Source organism: Rhea americana, unplaced genomic scaffold (assembly GCF_003343005.1).
Source record: "Rhea americana isolate MKP2758 unplaced genomic scaffold, rheAme1 scaffold_41, whole genome shotgun sequence".
Classification (NCBI taxonomy): domain Eukaryota; kingdom Metazoa; phylum Chordata; class Aves; order Rheiformes; family Rheidae; genus Rhea; species Rhea americana.
In genome coordinates, this window is record NW_028186546.1 from 1,223,302 (window position 1) to 1,246,958 (window position 23,657).

The 23,657-nt window shown below is 49.4% G+C and overlaps 1 protein-coding gene across 1 annotated transcript; it reads left to right on the forward strand.

Moving 5' to 3' along the window:
• Positions 1-13,250: 13,250 nt before the first annotated feature.
• LOC146590375 (5-hydroxytryptamine receptor 7-like) lies at positions 13,251-21,720 on the forward strand. Its single transcript, XM_085314614.1, has 2 exons — positions 13,251-13,870; positions 20,949-21,720. The coding sequence occupies exons 1-2, from the start codon at positions 13,362-13,364 to the stop codon at positions 21,718-21,720; spliced, it is 1,281 nt and encodes a 426-aa protein (XP_085170740.1). The 5' UTR covers positions 13,251-13,361.
• The last annotated feature ends 1,937 nt before the right edge of the window (positions 21,721-23,657 follow it).

The following is a 23,657-nucleotide window of genomic DNA, read 5'->3' on the forward strand; positions in this document are numbered from 1 at the left end:
GCAGGAAGAAGGGGTTTTTCAGGTTTTCAATGAAAAATGGACCTGAGATCTGTCGTATCACCCAAAGCACTTAGTTTTCCACTCTGTGTTCAGCTGGGCATGTTTCTACTATATCTGTTGCCACACTTATGTTGTTCCTTGGTCAARCACTTTTTCACTGTGTTCTGTGTCTGCCCTTCAGAGTGTTGCCATTTACCTTGAAGGTAACACTCAAGGTTGGCTCAAACTCATYGCTTATGTTCATTCCCCAAACTTCAGTTCAGGCTATTTACTGTTGCATCTCCTGACCCTGCTCTTTCCCCCAGTCCCTGGGCTTATAGCAGCATGCCCTTTTCTGGATGCTGACTCTACTCCATCACTGAAATGCTGCCAAAATGCCTAGCTTATTTTTATTATTTTTTTATTCCCCTCTAGAGAACTTGAGCCTGTGTCTGAGCAGTGGCATGGCAGCAGTTGCTCTCTTGAGGCTCACTTTGCCATAATAGGTAATTATGAAGGATTCGTAATTGCAATACAGTTGCACTGTCTTCTGAATCTCTTTAGATGATTACTTTATGGCGCAGTGTTTCAGTTGGGCTGTCCTTTTTTCATCTGTCAAGCTTCCAAAACAACTTAAATAGACATAATGGGATGGGTTTGCCCAATTTTCTATCTGTGCAGAGGCCTGTGGATGTTAGAGAATAGTCCTCTCTAATTGTTTTCATATCTAATTAAGGCATTTAAGTACCAAGCCCTGTCCATTACACTACTGGCTGCAGATCTGGTTGCAAAGAATGACCCATCAATATTGTGTAAAGAGCAGACAGACTAGGCAGTTGCCAGAGTACATGCTTTAGAAATACAAATTAGCACTTTTCTCTTCAGCCTTTGTGTGTGTTCTTTTCAAACTAAGACAATCTTTGGCTGTATCTCTTTTCCTTGTAGAAAACTTCACATGAGCTTGGATCACTTGGCACAGTTCTGATGCTGCATTAAATATTAAGTGTCCTGCGGGACATGCTGCCTTCTGTTCCCCATCTGCATCTCTGCTGTGTAGAGTTGCTTGCTTCGAGAGCTGAAATCTGTTCTCAGAGCAGAAGAGGGGATGTACGCAGCATCTCATACAGTCATCTTTATGGCAGACTCCTGGTGCTGCAATAAATCAGACCATCAGCATCCCTCTGCTTCAGGTGGGATCCCCAAAAAGGAACAAAATGGCAAGGAGTTGGAAAGAGCAGCTCAATTTGCGATTAAATTAGCTCRGGTCAAGGAGGAGATATGCTGGCTTTTTGCTTTAAACATGCAAACAAGAGTGCTCTGGCTGTAACTTATTTGTTATATGAACAGGGCTTTGAAGAAAAAGCAGCATATCAAATTCAACAGCTGGAGTATTGGTTTCAGTACTTGAGGCTTGCTGAAGGGCTAAGATTGGTTCTTGCTGTGCATATCAGCAACAATTTGTGTCCCAGCACACCTTTTCCAAGCATCTAGTTTAGACAAGTTTCACATGATTGAGTTAGGTGGTTTGTGCAAGTGTCTGTACAAGTGATAGCGACATGGCATGGCTGTGCTGGCTTCCACAGAAGATGGCAAGGACAGAAGGTGTGGCCTTCTGTGCGGTGACTGTGTCCTGTTTTGCAGGTGATCTCTTTTCAGGAGGTGGTTGATTGACATCAGGGCAGCACYGCTGAGTTCATGCAGTGTACATTCATCTCAGTGAACTACTTACCTTGAGTCACATTAGACACCTTTCTATTAACCTGGAGTTTTTGAGACCAGAGCCATGGATTTAAACTCACTCCCCAGTGGAGTTCCAGGTTACAGGAATAGGCTAAGTGTTCAAATCTTTATTGCTGAATATACTGAGCTTTCTTCTGCCTGCACAGGTATGAGTGGGGTACCTAGCATCTCTAGGACTTCAGGTGCCATATGGTGGAACTAGGAGCCCGGTTTTAAGCACCCATATCTGGAAGCTGTGGCAGCTAGAAGTGTGTTAGAGGTATTCACCTCTCTTGGTCTAAAGAGGCCTGGCAGGTCTAAGTGTGGATGCATCTGTTCCTGCAGGAGAAAACATAATTCAGCTGTGAGGCATGGCAGCTGTGGGAATGGGAGAATCTCATCTCACTTTTRAGCCCTTGAGCATTTCAACATCTTGCATCTGGTAGAGATGCTCTGATATGTTAAGAGGTGACTTAGTGCTCTGGATTTTTTTTTTTAAGGAAATGTTCAGCTCCAAGTTCTCCCTTTTCTCTTCACTAATGTGCAATTGTACTTCATTCCCATACTGGGTTTACCCCAGAAAACGGGGATTGTCTTGTTCAAAGACCCTTACTCTAAAGTACTTGCTCCTGGAAGTTACRCTGTGCAGACTAAATCCCCTTTGCCTCTGTCTGACCCAGGGAAGGAGCTGGGACCTAAAAGACTGTTTTTCACCTCTGCTTTCTCAGGGGGAGTGTAAATGCAGGATAAGCTGTGAGTAGGTGGCAAGAGGGGAGGTTTCTCTTCCTCCTGAGACAGAATCATCTCATCTAAATCCTGTGTCCTGTTTTCTGTGCCAGCTAACGCTAGCAGAGCTGCAGAGCTTGGGCAGTCTGTACTGTGCTGGGACAAGAGCAGCGGTGGGTTTATTTTTCTACATGTCACATGGAATGTAATTGGTTAATATTTCTGTATTTGAACAAGAGGTTTCTGTCACAGATTGCCAGGGAACTATTTTAAGTGAGGAAAACATATGTTCCTATTTATGGCGATATGGCCTATAGATATTGCACTTGCTAAATATGCTCCTAAAGCGCATGCCTCTATCTAGTGTTGATTTTACAGTGAATGGTTTCTTTTGATAAGAATTGCTTGGGGTGTTTGGGGGGGAAAGAGAATTCCTTTGTTGTATAAGGAACTCTGTATTTAAAAAAAATAAAATAAAAAGAAATATACTGTTTATATATTTCTACTTTGTGCCTRATCAGTGTCTTTCATTTAACCTTCAGCTCCTAAAAGAGCTTGGACTATCCTAATGCACATGTGCGTATTTCTGTGGYGGCTGGTGGTGAGTCCTGTAGTTGAGATAGTTTGTATTCCCCAATTGTTGTAACAYTTGAGTATCTGAACTGTGAATATAAAGACATGTTGTCTCACAGGTAGGAATCTGARTAGCCAGAAATGGAATTCCTCTATGCCTTAATGGGGATGAATGAGAAATAAATGTACCTTTTACCTGACACGGTGCACTTGAGAGAACCTGTACTTGGCTAACTTTGTCAGGGTGGCTCTGACTTCCTCAGAGTAATCCAAATTAGAGATGAGCCCAGAACTCTAGTGAGCTAGTGCCATGCAGGAGCCTGAGGATGATTTGCTTTAAGGAACAGCATCAGCTACTTGCCCCTGGACCGAATGAGTTCAAAGCACGAAAYGCCTCTACTTGGTAGATGATTCCTTGCCAGAAGTATGAGCTACCATARTAAGAGCACCATGTTGCATGCATGTGAATGCCAAATAGATGCTACCTTGCTTATAGCTGAAAGCTGTTYCAAGGGCTCTTTGACTATGTAGTATACCCCCATAGCTGAAGGCTTAGCAATGTCTATGCAGCCTTTGAGGAGGCTTGAGGTRTGTTAACCTTGGTGGCAGACTGTATGAGACTGTCCTGGTCCTGGAAATGGTCCATTATGGTGTTCCCTTTGGAGGGTTTACTAGCATAGGACAGTCCCAAGTTTGCAGGACGGAGCTGCAGCGTGGAGCTGGCTGGACACCTTCAAAGTGTGTTGAACCCTAAGCTGATGAAGATGCCCACAGGGAGCGCTCAAACTGCCTTTGCTGCACCAACTTCATGGCATCCTCTTCTGTAACAGTGTGAAGCAGGACCTGGGGGCAGGGAGGGAGTTTCACAAGCCCTTTCTGCAGCTCTGTGCTGCCTTCAAGCAGGTGTTTTGTGGTTCCCTTCACAGCAAGATCRTATGTACCCCAGGTGCAAGGAACCAGGAATGGAATTCCTCCAACCAGTGCAAGGGTTGCTCTACCCCTACTTCCAGGCAGGAAAAAGCTTGGGGGAAGAGTGCGATGGGTGCTAAACATCTTTTTGTGGTATCTATAAGTGACACTGCAGATATGAGACAACCACCTTAGACATCTGGAAAACCTCTGGCAAGGTGTCCACAAAGGAGGAGTATGTTCCTCCCCAGGGCTGCCCTGGTCTGGGCAAACCTTTAGGGCAGGAGGTCCCAAGATGGTAAGAAATGGTTGTGCACCTTTCTAAGAAAGTTTCATAGGAACCTCAGGGGGAATGTGGGACTGCAGAAACGTGGGGAATTTAACATAGATTTTAGGGTCTGACAACCAAAACCTCTGAAGGATGCAGGTTCCCCTGGCATTGTGGGTGATGCTGGGGAAGGATGATGGCATGAAAGGTGGACATCTGGGCTCAGGAGGCAGGGGGAGGCAAAGCCAGCTGTGACCTGACAGATGCAGTCCCTTTGCCTGGCAGAGCTTGAAGTCCTGTTGCTAATTCAGCAGCTCCACAGGGAAACCTGTGATTTTTTTTTTTTCCCCATGGCAGCTGCCTCCTTTCAGCCTGTGGCCATAACCCAAGAGCTGCCCTCCTGTGGGGTCTCACTCTGAGGTCCCACAGTGCCGGCTGCTCCCAGGAGCTGCCCGTGGAGTCCCCAACTGCAGCAGTTTGTGCAAAGCCACGTTCCTCAGGATGGGCTCCAGGGAGTGGAGATGGGGCGGGCAGGAGAGTGGCTCTGAGCATCTAGCAGCATGTGTCTCCTCCTGGCTGCTGCTGTGTCTGGTTTTGGCTGATAGACCTTTGCCTGCAACTCTAGCCTGGCGCTACCATAGCCTTGCGAGGTGAGAAGTGCCCCTGCTCAAAGCAGATGACTAAAAATAGATGCTTCAAATGTCTTTAACACTTTAAGTGTTCGCTGTGGCTCGGAGCTTGTGATGGAAGAGGTCGGATGGAGCCGTGTCCATCCTTCCTCCCCTTAGGATGCAAACACAGGACACTGCCAGGAGCTTTGTCAGAGGGGGTTAAACATCGCTGGCAAAGAGCAACACAGATAAACCGTTTGAAGAGCCACCAGGCCCTGAGGATGTGCTCTCTAGCTCTCCTGGTGCTGGTTTTCGTTTGTGCAATGGCAGGTGCAGAGCAAGGGAATGTTTCCCACAGTTTTATCTAGCTTTTCCTCAGCCTCTCCAAAGCAGACAAGAGTTTTTCAGCCTGAGTCCCTTCTTGCTGTCCTGCTTTGATTTAAAGCAGCAAGTGGAGAGAGCAGGTATCTTCCTCCGTAGTATGTGCATCCCATCCCTGCAGGATCCCTCCAGGGACCAAGACATTATCCCAACACAGCAGAGCTGCAGACTGCCACTGTCACTGTGGCAAGGCTGGTGGRAAAGGGCCCCTTAGCTGCTGTCTGCAGTGTTTTGGGGGGGGGGCTGAGCACCAAGGGACAGGCTGAGAAGGAAAGTGGCAAAAATGCTGTAGCTGGCCAGGGATCTGGTATGAAAAACACCTGGTGTAAGAAGGAGAAGACCTTTTATTTGCTGTCTTTTTTTTCTTTTTTTTTTTTGGGGGGGGGGGGTTAGCTTTTTTGAGGGGGAGGAAGTGTGTGTTTTCTCCAGCAAGCAGTTGTTTGCAGCCCTGAGCCTTCCGAGGCACCAAAACATGCTGTTTTTTCATCAGCGATTTAATCTGCTGAGAGCAGGTGCCATCTAGGGGACAGACAAAAGAAGACAAGGAGGGTTTTCRTCTTTGGACCCGGACAATTTGCTCCACCAGCTTAACCCACCAGCAGGTGCCAAAGGGCCTCTGCACACCACCACCCTGAAGGATGTTTGCCTGGTCGCTTCAGCATCGAGCTCTGGGAATATCAGGCTCAAAATCGGTAGCTGGTGCATGTGCGGGTTGATGAGAGATTAGCCAGACCCTGAATCCTGAGCAGAAGATGTTTGTGTTAATGCAACTTTCACACCAACAGGCAGTCCCGTGGACTGATGGAGGCTGCAGTGCTGTTTTTCTTCAGTGGTTTGCTCTGACCACGCTGTGAGCCAAAGCACCGTATGCACGTGCCTGCAGTCACAGCTCACGTTTCCAGCACTAAGTTTGCCATAATGTCTCCAAACAACCTCGCCTGTTCCCAGCAGCCTCTCCAGGGCTTCATCCTCACCACTTCTAGGTGGTGCAGTCAGGAGAGCTTGCTCTGCACCATGCGTTTCTTTCTCTCTCAAGTTTGGGTGCAAACTCAAGAGCTACATGTTGAGGTGGGCAACCTCGCTGTATATTTAATACCAGACTCTGCCTGTACCCAGACCCACGGAGATGGTGGATCCCTGGGGATGCCCAGGGACAGGAGAGCGGGGAGGGCCRTGAGTGGAAATGCTGCATAGCCAGTACTTCATCACCATGTTGAGAAAATGTACTTCAACAATACAGATTTGCTCCTAAAAGATGACAAATTGGTCACTGCCCCTTCTCAGCTGCATCCCCAAGGGGCTGTGGGTTTGAGGGGGTTTGTGTCAGAAACCCCAGCTAGACAGCTGATTTTTCACCTTTTCCTCCACAGTTTCAGACTTTGTACTGACCCCCCAGGGTCACCAAAACCCTTCAGCAGGCAGGAACCCGCCATGGGCAGCTTTGACCCTCCAGGGTGGACGGGACCCTGCAGGCCAGCGGGACGCTTCGCGGGTTTCATTTCCAGCAATTTCACGCTGCCCTTTGCACCTTGCTGCTGAACCGTGTCCCCAGGAGAGCCGGACAGCTGGAGCCGGTCATCCCTGCGCGGGTGGCTTTAGCTGCGTGAACGCTTGGAGCTTCCTTTCCTAACCGCTGCTCGTTAGCGATTTAAACACTGAAATCTGCGTGGCCGCGCTCACTCCAGCAGAGGGAGCGCGGCTGGCTCTCCTTGACACCCTTAGTACCCATTTCTGCTCACTAAATGCRTCTTTTCAGGTAGAGCTATTTGGAATTTTCCTTTGGATAGGATTTTTTTTTCCACAAGGCTCCCAATTTCTGCTCTGCAGTTGAATGTAGAAATCTGCATGCATTTTAGAGGATCTTCCAAAAGACCCGAGGAGAGAGATGCAGCATTTGCAAGCAATTAAACTGTACATTCATTWTCCTGGGAATAAAATAATTATAGATGGGGCTTTAAGTGCTCTGTAAGATTTGCAGTAACAAAGAAATTTAAATGATCTGTTCAAAGAGCAAAATTCATGAGGTGTTTCTGTAAGTAAGCAGTCAAAAACTTTCTCTTTTTTTCTGATTGTTTTGGTCCAGTAGAAAAAAAAATCTAAATCCCCGGTGCTGAGAATTCAGGTACACTCACAGGTAGATTGTTAAACGCCCACATCTGCATTTGCTTTTCCTTGCATGAAAAAAAGATTTGATGTGGAAAACACTCTGCTAGTTCGACCCCCCCTTCACTGAAATCCTTCAGCCACAAATGTCGCCACTGTCAGTCCAGTCCCCTGATCCCTCTAGGGATCAGGGAGCATCCACTCACCATGTATGGGCTGGTCACCTCCCCAGGTGATGGGGACCCCATCCAGCTGGTGGGTTTATGTGAGAAGTCAGTTTCCCATATTCTGTATTTGTATAGAATATTTCATCAGTGAGGAGGCTGGGCTAGAAAATGAAAGACAAAGAAGCTGATCCTGCCATCTGTTTTACCTCAGSATGGTTTTTCCTCCAAAGCTCACAAGACCAGGGCAGCAATATGGTTTGCTTCATGCATCTCCTAGGTACTGTGTTCCTACCACACCAAGATGGTGCTTGGTGCTTCAGTATCTCTGGGGAGCTCCAAYGCTCMTCAGGAGGAGATGGGGCTGTCGGTGAGCTCACAGACTCACAGAATGGGTGAGGTTGGAAGAGGCCTCTGGAGATCATCTAGTCCAACCTCCCYGCTCAGCAGGGTCACCTAGAGCATGTTAGACAGGGTTGCATTCAGGTGGGCCTTGAAGATCTCCAGRGAAGGAGACTCCACAACCTCTCTGGGMAACCTGGTCCATTGCGCTGTCACTCTCACAGTGAAGAAATTCCCCCTCGTACTCAGGCAGAACTTCCTGTGGTTAAGTTTGTGCCCATTSCCTCTTGTCCTTTCCTCTCCTCAGCCCTGGTGAGGCCTCATCTCGAGTCCTGTGTCCAGTTCTGGGCTCCCCAGTACAGGAGAGACCTGGAGCTACTGGAGAGAGTCCAGCATAGGGCTATGAAGATGATCCGAGGGCTGGAGCACCTGCCCTGTGAGGAACAGCTGCGAGAGCTGGGCCTGTTCAGCCTGGGGAAGAGAAGACTGAGGGGGGATCTGATCAGTGTGTACAAGTACCTGAAGGGAGGGTGTCAAGGGGACACTGGACTAGGTTGGAAGGGACCTCTGGAGATCATTTAGTCCAACCTCCATGCTCAGCAGGGTCACCTGAACCATGTTAGACAGGGTTGCATTGGACAACTGAAAAGAGTTTGTCCCCATCCCCTTGACACCCTCCCTTCAGGTACTTGTACACATTGATCAGATCTCCCCTCAGTCTTCTCTTCCCCAGGTTGAAGAGGCCCAGCTCTCGCAGCTGTTCCTCACAGGGCAGGTGCTCCAGCCCTCGGATCATCTTCATAGCCCTATGCTGGACTCTCTCCAGTAGCTCCAGGTCTCTCCTGTACTGGGGAGCCCAGAACTGGACACAGGACTCGAGATGAGGCCTCCCCAGGGCTGAGTAGAGGGGCAGGATCACCTCCCTCCACCTGCTGGCAACACTCTCCCTAATGCACCCCAGGAGACCATTGGCCTTCTTGACTACAAGGGCACATTGCTGGCTCATGGTCAACCTGTCATCCACCAGCACTCCCAGGTCCTTCTCTGCAGAGCTGCTCTCCAGCAGGTCAGCCCCCAGCTTGTCCTGGTGCCTAGGGTTATTTCTCCCTAGGTGCAGGACCCTGCACTTGCCCTTGTTGAACCTCAGGAGGTTCCTCTCTGCCCAACTCTCCAGCCTGTCCAGGTCTCTCTGAATGGCAGCACCGCCCTCAGGTGTATCAGCCACTCCTCCCAGCTTGGGATCATCAGCAAACTTGCTGAGGATGCACTCCATTCCCTCATCCAGGTCATTGAGGAAGAAGTTGAACAGGATAGGAGCCAGTCCTGAGCCCTGGGGGACGCCACTAGCCACAGGCCTCCAACTAGACTCCAYGCCACTGATGACGACCCTCTGAGCTCTGCCTTTCAGCCAGTTTGCTCCAAGGAAGTGGGAGCCCTGGAGCGAAGCAGGACACATGTCCATGGAGTGAAGACAAGATCCTGCATGGTCCTTGAGACACCTCAGGCATCATCATTCCTGACCAAAACAGCTGATTAAGCACTACTGCATCTGCACGCAGCTGGATTACTGGTCACCTGCTATGAAAATAGGTTAAACCCCTCTTTCTTCTGGATCAGAGAGTGTTGATACACCAGCCCAGTTCGTCGGGAATGTCTCCAGAGACAAGAGCAGCCCTTAGCGATGGTCCTTGAAAGCTGAGGGAGTGTTGAGTGATTAATTTTATCTGTGGCCCATCTGGACAGGCTCTGCCTGCTCAGAGGGAAAAATGTCAACAGCTGCGATACAAGGAGGATTGCTGTTGGAGACGAGTCCTAAGTGCACCGAGCGGTCAAGATCCTTGGAGTTAATGAGATTTCTCAGAATTTGCATATTAATAACTGTGAGAACTGTGACAATTACCTTGCCGTTAGAGTTAATAGGGCTTAATATTAACAATTAATAGTTAGTAGAATAGCCACTTTAATGGTTGTTTGTATGTGAAGATGGAAGAATTTATCTGGCCAAAGATTCATACTGTCCCTTGCTGACATGGCAGGAGGACTTATTTCATCTCCTGTCCCTGTGCAGACAGATGAGTAAAAGCAGTGTACTTCCCACTGCTGCGCAGTAATATTCTGCTTGCACAAATTTCCCTGCTATAAATTATCAAGAACTAAGGCCAAAATGTRGACCACTGCAGCACCCTTGTTTTGGGGTGCTTGGCTGGAGAGGAGCCACCAGCAGCAACTCCAGTCCCCATTTCCTCTCCTAATTACCATTAAGAGCAATTAGCACTTCCCAGGGTGGTCCCRTGAGCAGGCATTTTTGTAAGGTCATCACAGCCCGCAGTTTGGAGAAATGCTACACTAAGGTTTTTAGGGAGAAGGTTTAATTAATACTTTTAAGCCTTCCCTCACAAAAAAAAAAGGTATTTTTCTTCCTGTCCACCCCAACAACCTTTCCCTGGGTGAAGAAGGGCGGGGAGCTTGGTAATGCCTGCTTCTCCCGGAGTTCAGCTCAGTGTTACTTGAGTTGTTGGAGGAGATGGTTAGTGTTGAAGGTGAGGGGAAACTGAGCTGGAGGTGATGGGGTGGCAACTGCGTGTCTGTTCTCCAGACAGAAGAACACATGTTGGCCCTCCGTAGCTGTAAACAGAGACATGAGATGCTGTGCCCTTCTCCAGTATCTACTGGGACATTTTAGTTTTGCAGCTGGCCTGAATGGAGACTCATTAATAAAGGCAAGGTGCTTCACAGGGAGATTTCTTGCAGCTGATGCTTCCCTAGGTGCTTTTTCATTCTGCTCRGAAAAATAGCGATAAATCTTAACTCCATCTGTGTCCTTTCTTTTGGTCCTGGCTCTACCTGCTGCAGCCCTCCCCCTGGTTTTTTGTTTGTATTTTTGGGTTTTTTTTGTTTTATTTTGCTTTGTTTTGTTGAAGGGCACTTACCTATCCCAGTTTAGAGGATGTGGAGATGCTTTGGAGAACAGTTTTCCCATGAGCCATTTCCATCTGGTCCACTTAGCTTAGGTATCCAGTCCTTTGGCAGCCACAAGGTTTGGCTTTGAAATTCCTGAATGATGGGAAAACAGTTGTGAGCTTTCCTGGATTGGAAAGCCACCATCACGCGGTACAGAGAACGTGCCATCCAGCCGCTCAGTGCATGTCCCACAGCTTGGCCAGTGTCTCACCCTCCTTGCTTTTTCCAGGGATTTCACAGCTCCACTAACCACCAGAGCAGCTCAGTCCCCCTAACAACAGGTTTTGGGAAGGAGGGAGATGAAGGCCAGATCCTATGGGAATAGACCTGGGAGAAGTTCATTCTGCTGCCTGCAGCTATTGCAGGACTTGGAGACCTCTTGCAGAGGGCTCTAAAACCCATCCATAACGCAAAGAGCAGGAGAGACGGAGCTTTAGGGATTTACCAGCACACCCTGCTCTGGCAAGGCAGCTATTTTAGCTGGCCTCCCACGCGCACCGAGATGCTGGAGCAGCAAAAGAGAAGTGWGTGTGTTAAGTGCAACCTCACTAGCCCTGTTTTAGCTCACTGGAGCTTTCCTTGCAGAGCAGTTTTTGGAGCTAGCATCGAGGTGGTGCTGCCTCCAACCTCGGGTAACGCAGTGCACCGCTCCCAGACTGAGCTCCCTGGGAACTCACTTGGGAACAACCAAGGCTGGAGAACGCTTCGCTCCTCTTCCTYGCCCAGGGAAGGGTGAAACAGCAGCTGCCTAATGCCTTGGGTTTACACGCCACCGAGATCCCAGCATCCAAGCACCTGTGGAACGTGCGGCACGGAGGGAAATGGATGCGAAGCACCGCATGCTCCTGCCTGGTTAGTTCATGCTCCCTGTTTTGATTTCACTAGGATAAGATGCTTCTTTGGGGATCAGGCTCCAGCTGTTTGCTGATCTCTGGTGCAGAGCTGCAAGAATGGGGGGGGGATGGAGCTGGGAAAGAAACCCCATCCTGAAAAATAATCCCCCCCACATGCATTAAAAAAAAATGAGAAAGAGCATTGCTAAAATAACCTTTCTTTGCCCCTCTGATTCCCACACTCAGCAATCCTCACCCACCCATCACGAGGTGGGTGARCGGGTGAAATCCAGGCAGTGCCCGGGGACGGGGGCTCCGGACAGGCTGGGCAACCTGCGGAGGCGAAACGCGGCCGGGTCGCAGTGGGAGCGAGGCGTTTTGGCAACTTCCAGCCTTCCCATCGAGGCGGCCGCAGCGCGCTCGCCCCGAGCCGGGGCTGCAGGGCCCGGCCTTTGCACTCGCCCTCCCTCCTCCCCTTGCAGGAGCGAGGACACTTTCCCCCCCCAACACACACCCCCCCACCCTAAATTTTTGCTGGCCGCCAGGGCTCGGGCAGCRCCGCGAGCAGCTGGGTGCGTGCCCGGGAGAGGCGAGGGGAGGGCGGTAGGAGGGACCGTCGAGGCGGGGATGGGAAGAAGGATGCTCCGGGGGTGGCTCTCTGCTTTCTCGCCCGCCCGGCGCTCGCAGGGGCTCGCCTGGAGGATGTCTCGCCCCCTCGGCACAGGTAACTCGGGGGTCCCCACCACCCCAGCCTGGGGAGGGTCGGGGTGGGGAAGGGGGGGGGGATGTGAAGGTGTTGCAAAGAGGAGGGGGTTGCACCCRTGCTCCGCTTTGAACCAAACTCCCTTGGAAACCACAAGCAGCGGATGCAGGTTGCGCAGGCTGAGCTGAGCCCTGCAGACCCGACCTGCCCCAAAGTTTCCCAGCCRGTGACGAGGGCAGGGGGCTGCGCCGCCCCTGCGTAGGGATGAGGGCTGGGGACAGGCGCACCGTAGCAACTCTCCGGCTGTATTACCCGTGCGTGGGGCTGCGATGCTGGCGGCTCTAGGCAGGGGCTGCGATGCCCCATCCCTCACCCACGTGTGAGTGGGCACCTGGGGGCGRGGAGGAGGGGGTGGTATGCAATGTAGCAGCATGCATGCGTTCAAACTACGAGCCGTAACTCAGCGCTTTGCTTGTGTATGGGCATTCACACGCATTGCATGTTGTAGCGGCGTGCCGCATGCATGCGTGCATGTGCAGTTATGCCTTACAAGTTTGTGCTTTAACACATGCACAAGATAAAGCTGGTGATATGTGCACACACGTAATTGTGGATCTGATCTGTAGCATCACTTGACACTCGTGTATTCATGCACAGGCGTATGCATGTAGTTGCATGTGATTTAAATGCACAGAGGCACAAGAGAAGTGCAAGAGCAGCAGCACAGCTTGGCAGCAACGCCTAACGATACGGACGGTTATGACCGACTGCCACTATCCARCCTCCTGGAAAGGCACGTAGGCAATTAGGCAGCCACCACAGATGGACCGGGCAGCTCAGGCTCCTTTAAAAGTGGCGGTGAGCTTTCTCCGAGCATCCTCTGGCAAACTGTGCGTCTTTGAGCTGACTTGGGAAGCTGCTTCTCACTGAGCACGTGAGATCCAGCTGCAGCTTTGGGATGCAAGAGACAGGGTTAGGGGAGTACTTTATTTTCCTAGCTCATTTGTGATAAAATGTTCTGGTTTGTCACTGGAGGTGTCATTGCTGGGAGAAAACTGGTGCCGGTGCCCGCTGCGGTAAGCTCAGAGCATGTTGCTAAGGGCCAGCCCCAGCCGGTTTCTGGAGCAGCATCTTCTCTTTGTGGAGAACGCAGAGCAGCAGTACCCGGCTTGGAAACCGCTCCCGAATCCATTCATGACTGAGGAACCCTCCGTCCCAGCTGAGCCAGAGCTGCCGCCCTCCAACCTCACCAACGTGACGGACTGCGGCGAGGAGATCCTGCTCTATGGGGACACGGAGAAGATTGTCATTGGAGTGGTGCTCTCCATCATCATCCTAATGACCATCGCTGGCAACGGGCTGGTCATCATCTCCGTGTGCATCGTCAAGAAGCTCCGGCAGCCTTCCAACTACTTGGTAGTGTCCCTAGCAGCAGCCGACCTTTCGGTGGCCTTCGCTGTCATGCCTTTCGTGACCATCACGGATTTAGTGGGAGGCGAATGGCTCTTTGGGAAGGTGTTTTGCAATGTGTTTATCGCCATGGACGTTATGTGTTGCACCGCCTCCATCATGACCTTGTGCATCATCAGCGTGGACAGGTAAGGGAGGCTGAGCCACCGGCTACATATGTTGAGGTGGGCTCAAACACAGGGGCAGAGCTGGAGACTGAGGGCCACCAGAATGATTTTCCCTGTTGAGTGAAAACTGCTGCATGTCTTTTGCAGGTGAACAGGCTGGCTGAGGGCTATATAAACTAGATGCCCCAGTACCTTTGGAGGAGCTGAGCTTAAGTTGCTTTCTTGAGTAACTTCCTTAAGTTACTTCTTTAGTCCTCCTCCAGGCAGCTGATTCACATTGTTCGTCCGTGGCTTGAGGAGCAGAGCCTAGAGCATGAACCTGCCACCCAACCTTTGCCCATCCCCAGCTCTGTGAGAGGAGGCTTGATCATACGATTATTACATACAACAAAAAAACCACAGGCACTTTGAAAATCTGGCCACTGGGAGATGGTGAGCCCAGTCCCATGCGATGCTCTGCAGAGCCCTGGACTTCTGCGTTAGCTAAGGATGGCAATACCTCCCCCTCACTCCATCCTAAATCCCGGAAAATCCTGTTTTAGCCCAGAGCCTGCATGAGCACGGTTGTGCTGGCTTGAGCCCCCGTGCTTGGCCGAAGGGAAGGGAAAGGCTGAGCCCGTCTCGCAAGGCGGTGAGGCTCGGGCAAGTCAGCACCCCCGTGGGTCTAATTATAGCTGCCTGCGTCAGAAGGGACACTGTGCTGATGAGCCGGTGGGCCGGATCCAGCGCTGACGTGCGCGCTGGCTTTCTCGGGAGGTCGATCCGGGTTTACTCTGGGCTGGTTTGCGATGAGYAGCTCCATGAAGGGGGCAAGGTGGTCCGTGTTGCGTGTCAGACCCCGGCACCAGGAGGTAAAGCCACCCAGGAGGCCCCCCCGACTGCCCCATCCCAGCCGTGGTGACTCCTTGACCACCCCAGCCACCCACCCACCTTGGGGGGGGGGCAGGTGGAAAAGCAGGAAGTTTGGGGAAAAGCCAGCTGCAGCTAARCTGACATTAACCCAAAGAAAATAAGCAGCAACAAATGCTCTGGAGCAGAGCCAAGTGCCCTCGTGCAGAGATAAAGTCACCCTCTGCTCCCTGCCCCGATCAGCTCGATGGTGCTGGTGAGAAAACAGTCACCCACAGACCACGTGGAAGGGTCCTGCTCTGCTGCTGGACTTTTTGCTTGGTTTTGAGAAAAAGCCTCTTCCTAAAAATCAGATGTATTCAGTACAGACAGAAGAAAAGTCTACATCTGTTAGAGGAAAGAGCTCAAATGCCAGAATGGGATATATGAATGTTTCCTCTCGGTGGGTGAGGTGCAGAGAAGCAGTGAGGTACCAGCTACCCACATGTTAATGGGAATGGCTTTGCTCTGAAAATTTTCCCTCCTCCTCTCCTCTCATTTTTCCTTACCACAGCAAGAGGAAATGCTCTTCAAGACATGCAAACAAAAATGACAAACCTTTAATGAAAATTACTGCAATTTATTCCATTTCTTAATCTCTTCTCCCTAGTCCAATTTCAGCACTGATGTAGCAGACAAGAACCTTGAGAGCCCCACGGGGCAGGTGGCCAGGGTTGGTGTTGGCTTCTCATCTTTCACCTCTGAAATAGGAAGGGGCACGTGGCTTTGGGGACCCAAGAAGTGCTTCCTCCCTCTGGGCCGAGGCCAAATCCTGGCTGGTGCTGGGCACCTACAGGGGGGTCACTGGGGAAGCCGTCACTGCACGTAGGGTGGGCAGGGGGTCGCGTCTGAAATCCCCAGCTGCAGCGGGAGCAGCCTTGAGGCTGCTCAGAGTGGTACGGGCTGGTCACCTCGCCAAGGGGGCTCTCACAACCAGGAGCGAGGCCTTTTGCTCCCGAGTAACCTCCCATTAAGCTGCGGGAGCTTCTCCACACGAGTCACCRAGGACAAGCTTTGCCGGCTTTGGGGGGGTGAAGGAGTGTGACAGCTCCAGGCCCCTCGGCTAAACATGTGCTGCCAGCACCAATTTGCAGGGAGGGAAAATCCCTCCCATGGGGCCATCACCCATGTCCCCATCTCATGCAGCTCCCCAGTACCTCTCTGCTCCGCTGCAGGCATCTTGCAGTGCTTTAACACAGGGATGATACCACACCGGGAGCCCGACCAGGCTGCGGGGGCACCGTTTCCTCTCAGCCTTTCATCTCCCACCAAGCCAAACACCTGATTGGGAAGTTGAGCAGCAAGTGGAGAATTGCCTGAAAAGTATTTTGAGGTGGGGAAAAGGAGCAAAGGTAGTAATTTGAGCAAAATGAGGTCTGGAGAAGACCGAACCCCRGGAGAGGTGGGAGCGGCTGTTTGCAGTGAACCAGTTCCCATCTGACACCTCTCTTGAGGCCCCTCATCTYCGGAGGTCCCTTGCTCCACTTCTGCACTGCTGGCCTTGATCTGGGCATGTCCTCAGGGTGCAACAGCCCCTCACTGGCCATCACTAGTGTAGGCTAATCCTCSTGTCCCTCTTCCCCTTTGGTTATCTCTGGGGTCATCACTTCACTCCTGGATGTTACTATGTCTGGATTTCCATTTTCCACCAGCCCTGGGGCGCTCCGGACAGGATTTTTCTACTATTCTCCCCGATGAAGCATATACAAAAGCAAATATTTCCACTTCTAGCCTGGTGCAAATTAGAGCCGACTGCAAAGCCAGAGCAAAAGCATGGCAGAGTCCATAGTGAGCCCGAAATGCTCTGAAAGCCATAACCTGCCTGTGCATCTCAGCTGAGGGTTTAACCAAATTTTCCACCAGTGGCAATTTTAGCTGTTCCTCCCCTCCCATAAGAAGGAAGAGGGCCAGCAGTAGTGTTTCCTTTCCTTGGTCTGTTCAAAGAAATATAAATATTTCTTTTAGTCCAGTCCCGACTGCTGACCTGGTCATCACCTTCAGGCAGCTGCCTGTCTCCACCAAAGATGAGGTTGTGTTTTTATTGACAGCTCAAGTATCCTCAGACTTTGCTTAGCATATATATAAAAGATGATTGGTTTGCCCAAGATGACAGGTACTGTTAAAATGCAGGCTGTTATTATTGATTATTAATGCAGAGCACTTTCTAAAAGCCTCTTGATTGAAGCTGGTAGAAATAATCTTTTTTGAAGGGGTTTTGATTGATTGATTTTCTTCTAAATCAAAAAAGAAAAATGCTAGAAATGTCCATCTCGCGCCCACATTTGCCTTATATAAAAGTCTGCCAATGTTGTAGATTCTTCACCRCCCAAAACCAAACAAAAAGCCTTTGGGCCATTCAGCTTTTGATGAAACCGTTTGTAAAAATACCAAGCAGGTGATAAAAGACACCCCCCCCACACTCCAAATCCCCCAGTGGCTCTAAGTTTCCCTAGTAGGGGAAAAATATCTCCAGCTGTTTCCCAGGCAGCCACTCTGGGATCTCCCTTTCTCCCTGCAAGCATTTCCTACCTGGAATCAGACAGATGTGCTCTAGACTGGCATCATCTCCGGTAGAAAGGAAACCCACGAGAGCCAGCAGGACGAAGCCTCAGCAGCTGTTTTTTGGATTCCCCTTCCCATGTCCTTCATCCGAACGTGCCTCGAGCCAGGTAGGTCCTTAGTTATTACAGAAATGCAGTTATCTCCAGCGAKCTGAACAGCTCTCCAGGATGTTCCCATCATCCCTGGCTTAAGGCATGGGCAAATGAACCCAGCTACGTTTTTTCCAGCAGTCACAGCCTCCAGCTGCCCTCCACAACCTTCAGCTAGAGGTGACCCGTCCTCCRGCAGGATGGGGCTAGCACAGTGTCAGAAGCCAGGTGTACAGCTTAAATTTGGCCCAGGGAAAGTATGGGATTGTGGTAAAGCAGGAGGGTCCAGGAGACCTCAGYTCAGGGCTCCTTCAGGTCCAGTTGACCCGCACAAGCCAGGTCTCGTCTGGTTCTTCAGCTGCCAAATGGAGAGAGCAGAGGGGGGCACTTTGGTTTTCCTTTGGAAAGGTTTTGGTTCCGCTTTGGAAAGGTTTTGCACAACCAGCTCTGTGACGAGAGGGGTCCTGCCGTGTCACACCAACTGCTGGTAAATCGCTATTCTGGGAACTGACTTGTGTTACCTGATTACAGCTAAACTTGATTAATAACAACAGCAGCAACAAAATCAAAGCAGGCAAATTCGATTTGAATTTCTGTGCATGTCTGTGCAATCCAGCCTCCTGCGCTGCTATAAGCACTGGCCTATTTTGAGGTCTTCCCGCTTTCACCAGCATTATAAGCAGAGACCTCAAAACGGCCCCGTTTCCTCCAGCACCAACTGCACAAGGCACCCGCAGATGAAATGTGTCATCTTTGCCTGCTTTTTAAATCTTGTCACTGTGCGTTTAGCTCGCCTAGCGTATAAATTCCTTGAAGTTCTCAGCAAATCCCAAGTGTATCGGCTTCTAAAGAAAACCTAATAATAGCATTAAAAAAAGGATATTACACAACATATATTAGTTTGAGAAATTCCTGGCCTGGATATACCAGAGAGGTGATTTTGGGTGCTGAACTTGGAGATTGGCACTGTCATGTTTTTTAGAAGCTGTGCTCTCCAACCCCTTTCTAAACACCTTGAGGCAACCCCAAAAAAAGCAGATGCTGTTGGTTATTAACATATTGGTGGGTGTAAGAAAAGAGGAATGGGGTCTGCGTCTGGGTTCCCAGCTCCACACCTTCTCCTCTGCTGTCCTCCCTAGAGGATGCAGGACAGGCTGGTACGAGATGGACTCCGGCTGCTCCCAGCCCTGCAAACACCAGCTCCATGTCACAGAGATGGCCTCTTTAGGCCATCAAAAGATCTTTAGGGAAGATCTTTTGTACTGGAGATGGAGTGAACTCCAGTGAGTCTCCCAGCCTGGAGGACACAGCAGCCATTTCCTATAGCAGGAGGGGCGTCCAACTGCCTCCCTCCACCCTGGTCAGCTGAATGGGATTGCTCCCACCCATTCCTCCACACCCTGATCTTTCACTGCATCTCACYTGCCCAGGCAGTAAGGAGGAGACGATGCTTTTTGGAAGTACAGCACCAAAACCAGCCCTGCTGCCTCATTCATCKAAGTGTTTTGGGAAAGGGTGAGGGAGAGGAGTGATGAACCCATAGGCTGATGGGCTGAAAAGTCCCTTCTTGAGAGGTTGCGCTGCCTTAACCTCCMCAAATGTCATCTTGCAGCCTGTACCACTGCTGGATATCCAAGGAGCACAAGTGGCTATGCGTTGTTTCACTTTTGTGTGTGCGACTAGGACCAGCTGAAGAAAAAGAAAATTTAAAAAGTATAATTCAGTGAATAAAATCAAATGTATTTTATTTATTATTCAAGGGAGAATACTTTGGGCTTCACTTTATTTAGGAGTTTGAGGGCTAGRACAGTTTTTTGTTTGTTTGTTTGTTTTTATTTTATTTATTTTCATTGTCTTCCACACTTGGGGGAAGAACTGGACCAGGAAAAAAATCAGGGAACAAAAATCTTCTAATAGCTACAATAAGACTGATTGTTGGATAAAATAATAATTCAATAAAGGTAAAAATTCTCCGCAGAAATTTTCCTTTGGGCAAAAAAAGCCTTTTCTTTCTTGAAAAAGCTTCGAGCAAAAAGTGTCTATATAGATGCTGTCCTGACTTCCCCTCTGGATTGACCCAGTTTATCCAAGACAATTCAGAGGTAACTTGATCCTGCCTAAAAATGCCTACAAATTCCTGACAGCAGGCAGTATTTGAATCAAGGAGGCTGTAACCCAAAAATAATCCATGTGACAGCTGGAGGTTATTGCTAGACTGTTTGAGACTGACTAGGAGGCAGAAGTTCTCAGTGGGATCTTTGACTGACGATGGCCAGCTACCAATTTATCACTGTACAATTACAATTTTCCAACTAGCACCTGACACAGTTTTTAGACCCATAAATGTTCTCAGTCAAGACTGAGAAATTTCGAAATCACATGTCATAGTCTGACCAGGAGATGGTCAGTTGTTGCAGTCTCCAGCTCTTTTCAATCAGGCTAATAAGAAGGAATAACTCTGACCATCAGGATTTGYGAACCCATGGGTCACCACATGCTTTTGGGATCTCCCAGCTGGCGTTCCTCTCATTTTATTCCTCGTGGAGGGCTGGACACAGTTGCTTCAGGAGCTTTTGGCCTTGTAGAGGGGCAGCTGCTGCAGCTGGCACTCACTCCTGTCTTGGTTTCCAGAGGTTATTTCCAGTAGATGTTGCAGGAACATTTAGGTTTGTACTGATTTTTGCAGAATAGCCAGAAATGAGTGAACTGTGCTATTGACTGTGGTGTTTCAAATGGGCATTAGTGATCAAGACGCAATCATCCAGTCAATCGGCTGAAAAGGGGTGTGAATTAACAGCTGTTAGTTTTGCACCACRGTCCACCACCTGATCAGCAGCTTTGTTTTCCATACCTCTCCAGACTCATCCTCAAGTCTGCTATGTTCACTTCCCAAAGGTGGATTGCTGCTGCCTTGCACATTGCCTCAGGKGCACTTGAGCTGCAGGTTTCAATTTCATTCCTGAGTTTCTGAAAGGTGATCTCTTCCTTGGCCAAATATGAGAATGACTTTGTCCTTCCCACTCCGTTAAGCAGTGGTATGAGTCTACTTGCTTCATCTGGAGTCACTTCTGACATATTGTGGTGCAAGTGCGAGTTCATAGATCACCATTCTCTTTTCCTGGGAGGAGAACAGGCTAGAGTGAGTTACCTGCCACGGCTGGAAGCTGTTGCATTTTGTCTGTAAAAAACTAGTTTTGGTGGAAAAATAAGTTTTTAAAGCACTTTTTTYCCCCCATGGAAACCCCTGGAACCAAGACTGCACTCAGCAGTTAGACCACATCAGTCATGCATGAGGTAGTTGCAAGAAAGCTTCAGAGAATAGTTAAAACAGGGCATTTAGGCAAGAAGCTGAAGGGCTATGAAATACCATTTCACAGATGACACTGCAACTGCTTGTCTCCAGGAAAGTTCTCATTTGGGGAATTTCTTTCTCTCACCAGGCTGAAAATCTCCTGTGGAGAAGCACTAATAGCTGCTTAGGAGTGAAAATCACCCAGCACCAATCCAAAACACCCATACCTTGTGACCCTCATAAGCTTTGAAACTCTTCTTTTTTCCAGGTATCTGGGGATCACTCGGCCACTGACATACCCCGTGAGACAAAATGGGAAGCTGATGGCCAAAATGGTCTTCATTGTTTGGCTCCTGTCTGCTTCTATTACACTTCCCCCCCTTTTTGGCTGGGCCAAGAATGTTACCGTGGAAAGAGTCTGTCTCATCAGCCAGGACTTTGGGTACACGGTCTACTCCACGGGGGTTGCCTTCTACATCCCCATGGCAGTCATGCTTGTCATGTACAGCCGGATCTACAAAGCTGCCAAGGTCAGTGCTGAGAAACACCGATTCATGAACTTCCCCAAGCACTACGAAGAGGAGGGTGTTTACTGCCTGGAGGCCTCCAGCCGGAGCCACCACAGCTCCAAGCGCACCAAAGCAGTGGAGGAGTGCGCCACGCTCTCCAAACTGCTCCGGCAAGACCGAAAGAATATTTCCATCTTCAAAAGGGAGCAAAAAGCAGCCAGGACCCTTGGCATTATTGTGGGGGCATTTACGTTTTGCTGGTTTCCATTCTTCCTGATGTCAACAGCTCGACCTTTTATTTGCGGCATCCGATGTAGCTGCATGCCTCTGCGACTAGAGCGGACTCTGCTCTGGCTGGGATACACCAACTCRCTCATCAACCCCTTGATTTATGCTTTCTTTAACCGAGACTTGAGGACTACTTTCTGGAACCTCCTGAGRTGCAGATACAGGAACATCAACAGGAGACTCTCCGCCGCCAGTATGCACGAGGCCCTGAAAGCCACAGAGAGGCACGAATGCATCCTGTAGAGCCGTGTCCTCTAGCTTAGTGCCTAACCAGTGAACTCCTGCCTCTCCATTTCAGGTTCCTTGCTTCTCTTGCCTCTTGGGGCTGGCATGTGTGCCACTGCTCCTCAGCCAGACATCGCCGCTCAGCGTACCACCCATTCCGTCACCCTAGGAGCAGCTTCGGTTCCCCTTGCCCTCGGCGGGAACAAGTGGGCAACCCTTCCTTCCTAACGCTTCCCAGGTGGGAGCTGAGCAGCCGTGAGCGAGACCAGGTGGTCCAAGACTTACCACCAACTGTCTCAGGACTGTGGGCAAGTCACACTACCTTTCTGTGCCTCAGTTTCCSCATCTGTAAAAAAAATCCAAACAAAAAAAAAAACCCACAAACTACGTAAGACTGTGACTCTCCACCTTTGCAAAGGGCTCTAAGGTCTGTGGAGGGAGCACATGAAGCACCATGTAAAGATGACACTGGCTGCACTTCTCTATCAGATATGACAGCAGCTACAAGCGCCATTGTAGAACATGCACCCATACCCTCCCAGCTTATATGAACTGTTTCCACTGATTTAATTGCATTTTTCACACTAAGCTCAATTCCAGGTTTGCACGTCAGAGCAGTAATACCAATGACCCTCTTCCCCTAACACTGTAGCACTACAGCACTTGAAAGAGGCATGCTTGCAGAATGAAACACGAACAAATACGAAGTTTTTCTTTATGGTTGGGTAGAAAAATCTGATGAGCTCCTCATCAGGGAGATGACCAGTGAGCAAAGACTGTTATGTTTATTGGGTTGTACTGTAATTCATTCTCAGACAAGTGATGTGTGTTCATAATTTGTGGCTAATTGATTCCATAAAAGCACGCTTTGGTTGACAACAGAAAAGAGTATATAATTTCTCTGACAGCTTTACAGTGCTTCAATATTAAAAAAAAAAAAAAAAAAAAAAAAAGTCTAGTTTCCTTATTTCAGTGTAGATTCTTTGGGCATTTGGGCTTTAAATGTGGCTTTAAAGTGTGTCTACATATTTATGTGGTGGCAAGACTCATTCTCCTCCAGGTGTCTTCTCTGTTCCTGACCACCTGCGTTGCATCAGCCCTGCTTTGCACTTACACAAACCCTCACCTGTCTGTAGACGATATCTGCTCCATGGGGTTAGTTATTTGAACCTCTCCTATCTGACTTTCCTTCTTAAAGCAACACTGTTCAGATTGAGGCTAAGGAAGGTGCTTTCTAGCCCATGAACTCGTCTATCACTTCAGATGTTCTTTACCAAACAGGACCGTAAGACTGGTGGTAGTAGGTTGAGTCAGTCTATCTAGCCCTATGTCCTGTCTCTTGCACCAGGAAAGGTGCAAGAACAGGAAAAGCACAGGATGATGCTTTCTGCAGCACTCCCTCAGCCTCACAGAACTTCTGGCTCAGAGATTTCCTGAGAAAAAGACGGTTTCAGTAAAAAAGGGCATGTCTGAAATACAAAAACGTAGCACTCACCCAGTGTGCAGAGGAGATTCACCTGGCCACGGTCATTGCTGTGAGCTTCTTTTGTGCATGTAGATGATAGAACCTTCTGGAGATAACARTGAGTGTAAGATGGGAAAAGATCATCAGGAGGTCACCTAGTCCATCTGTCTCTCCCAAACCAGGATCGAATCTACTTCTGCCTTCCCAGAAGTGTTTGCCTAGGCTTCTCTGCCGCGTATGCCCACTGTGCATAGGCACAAGGAAGACATATCTCAGCTCTTCTTTGGACAATCTCTAGTGTTCACTCCCTTTTACTGTTAAATAGAGGTGATGTCTCACCTCTCTGACTTCAGTTTATCAGTTTTATTGTGAATGCTATGAGCATGGAGATTATGCTACCTGATAGCAACAGAGTTTGTGTTCAGGATGTTTTTCTCTGGAGTGATCCTGCATGGTGCTTCCATGGTAAGCAYTGATGTAAGACTGAGAA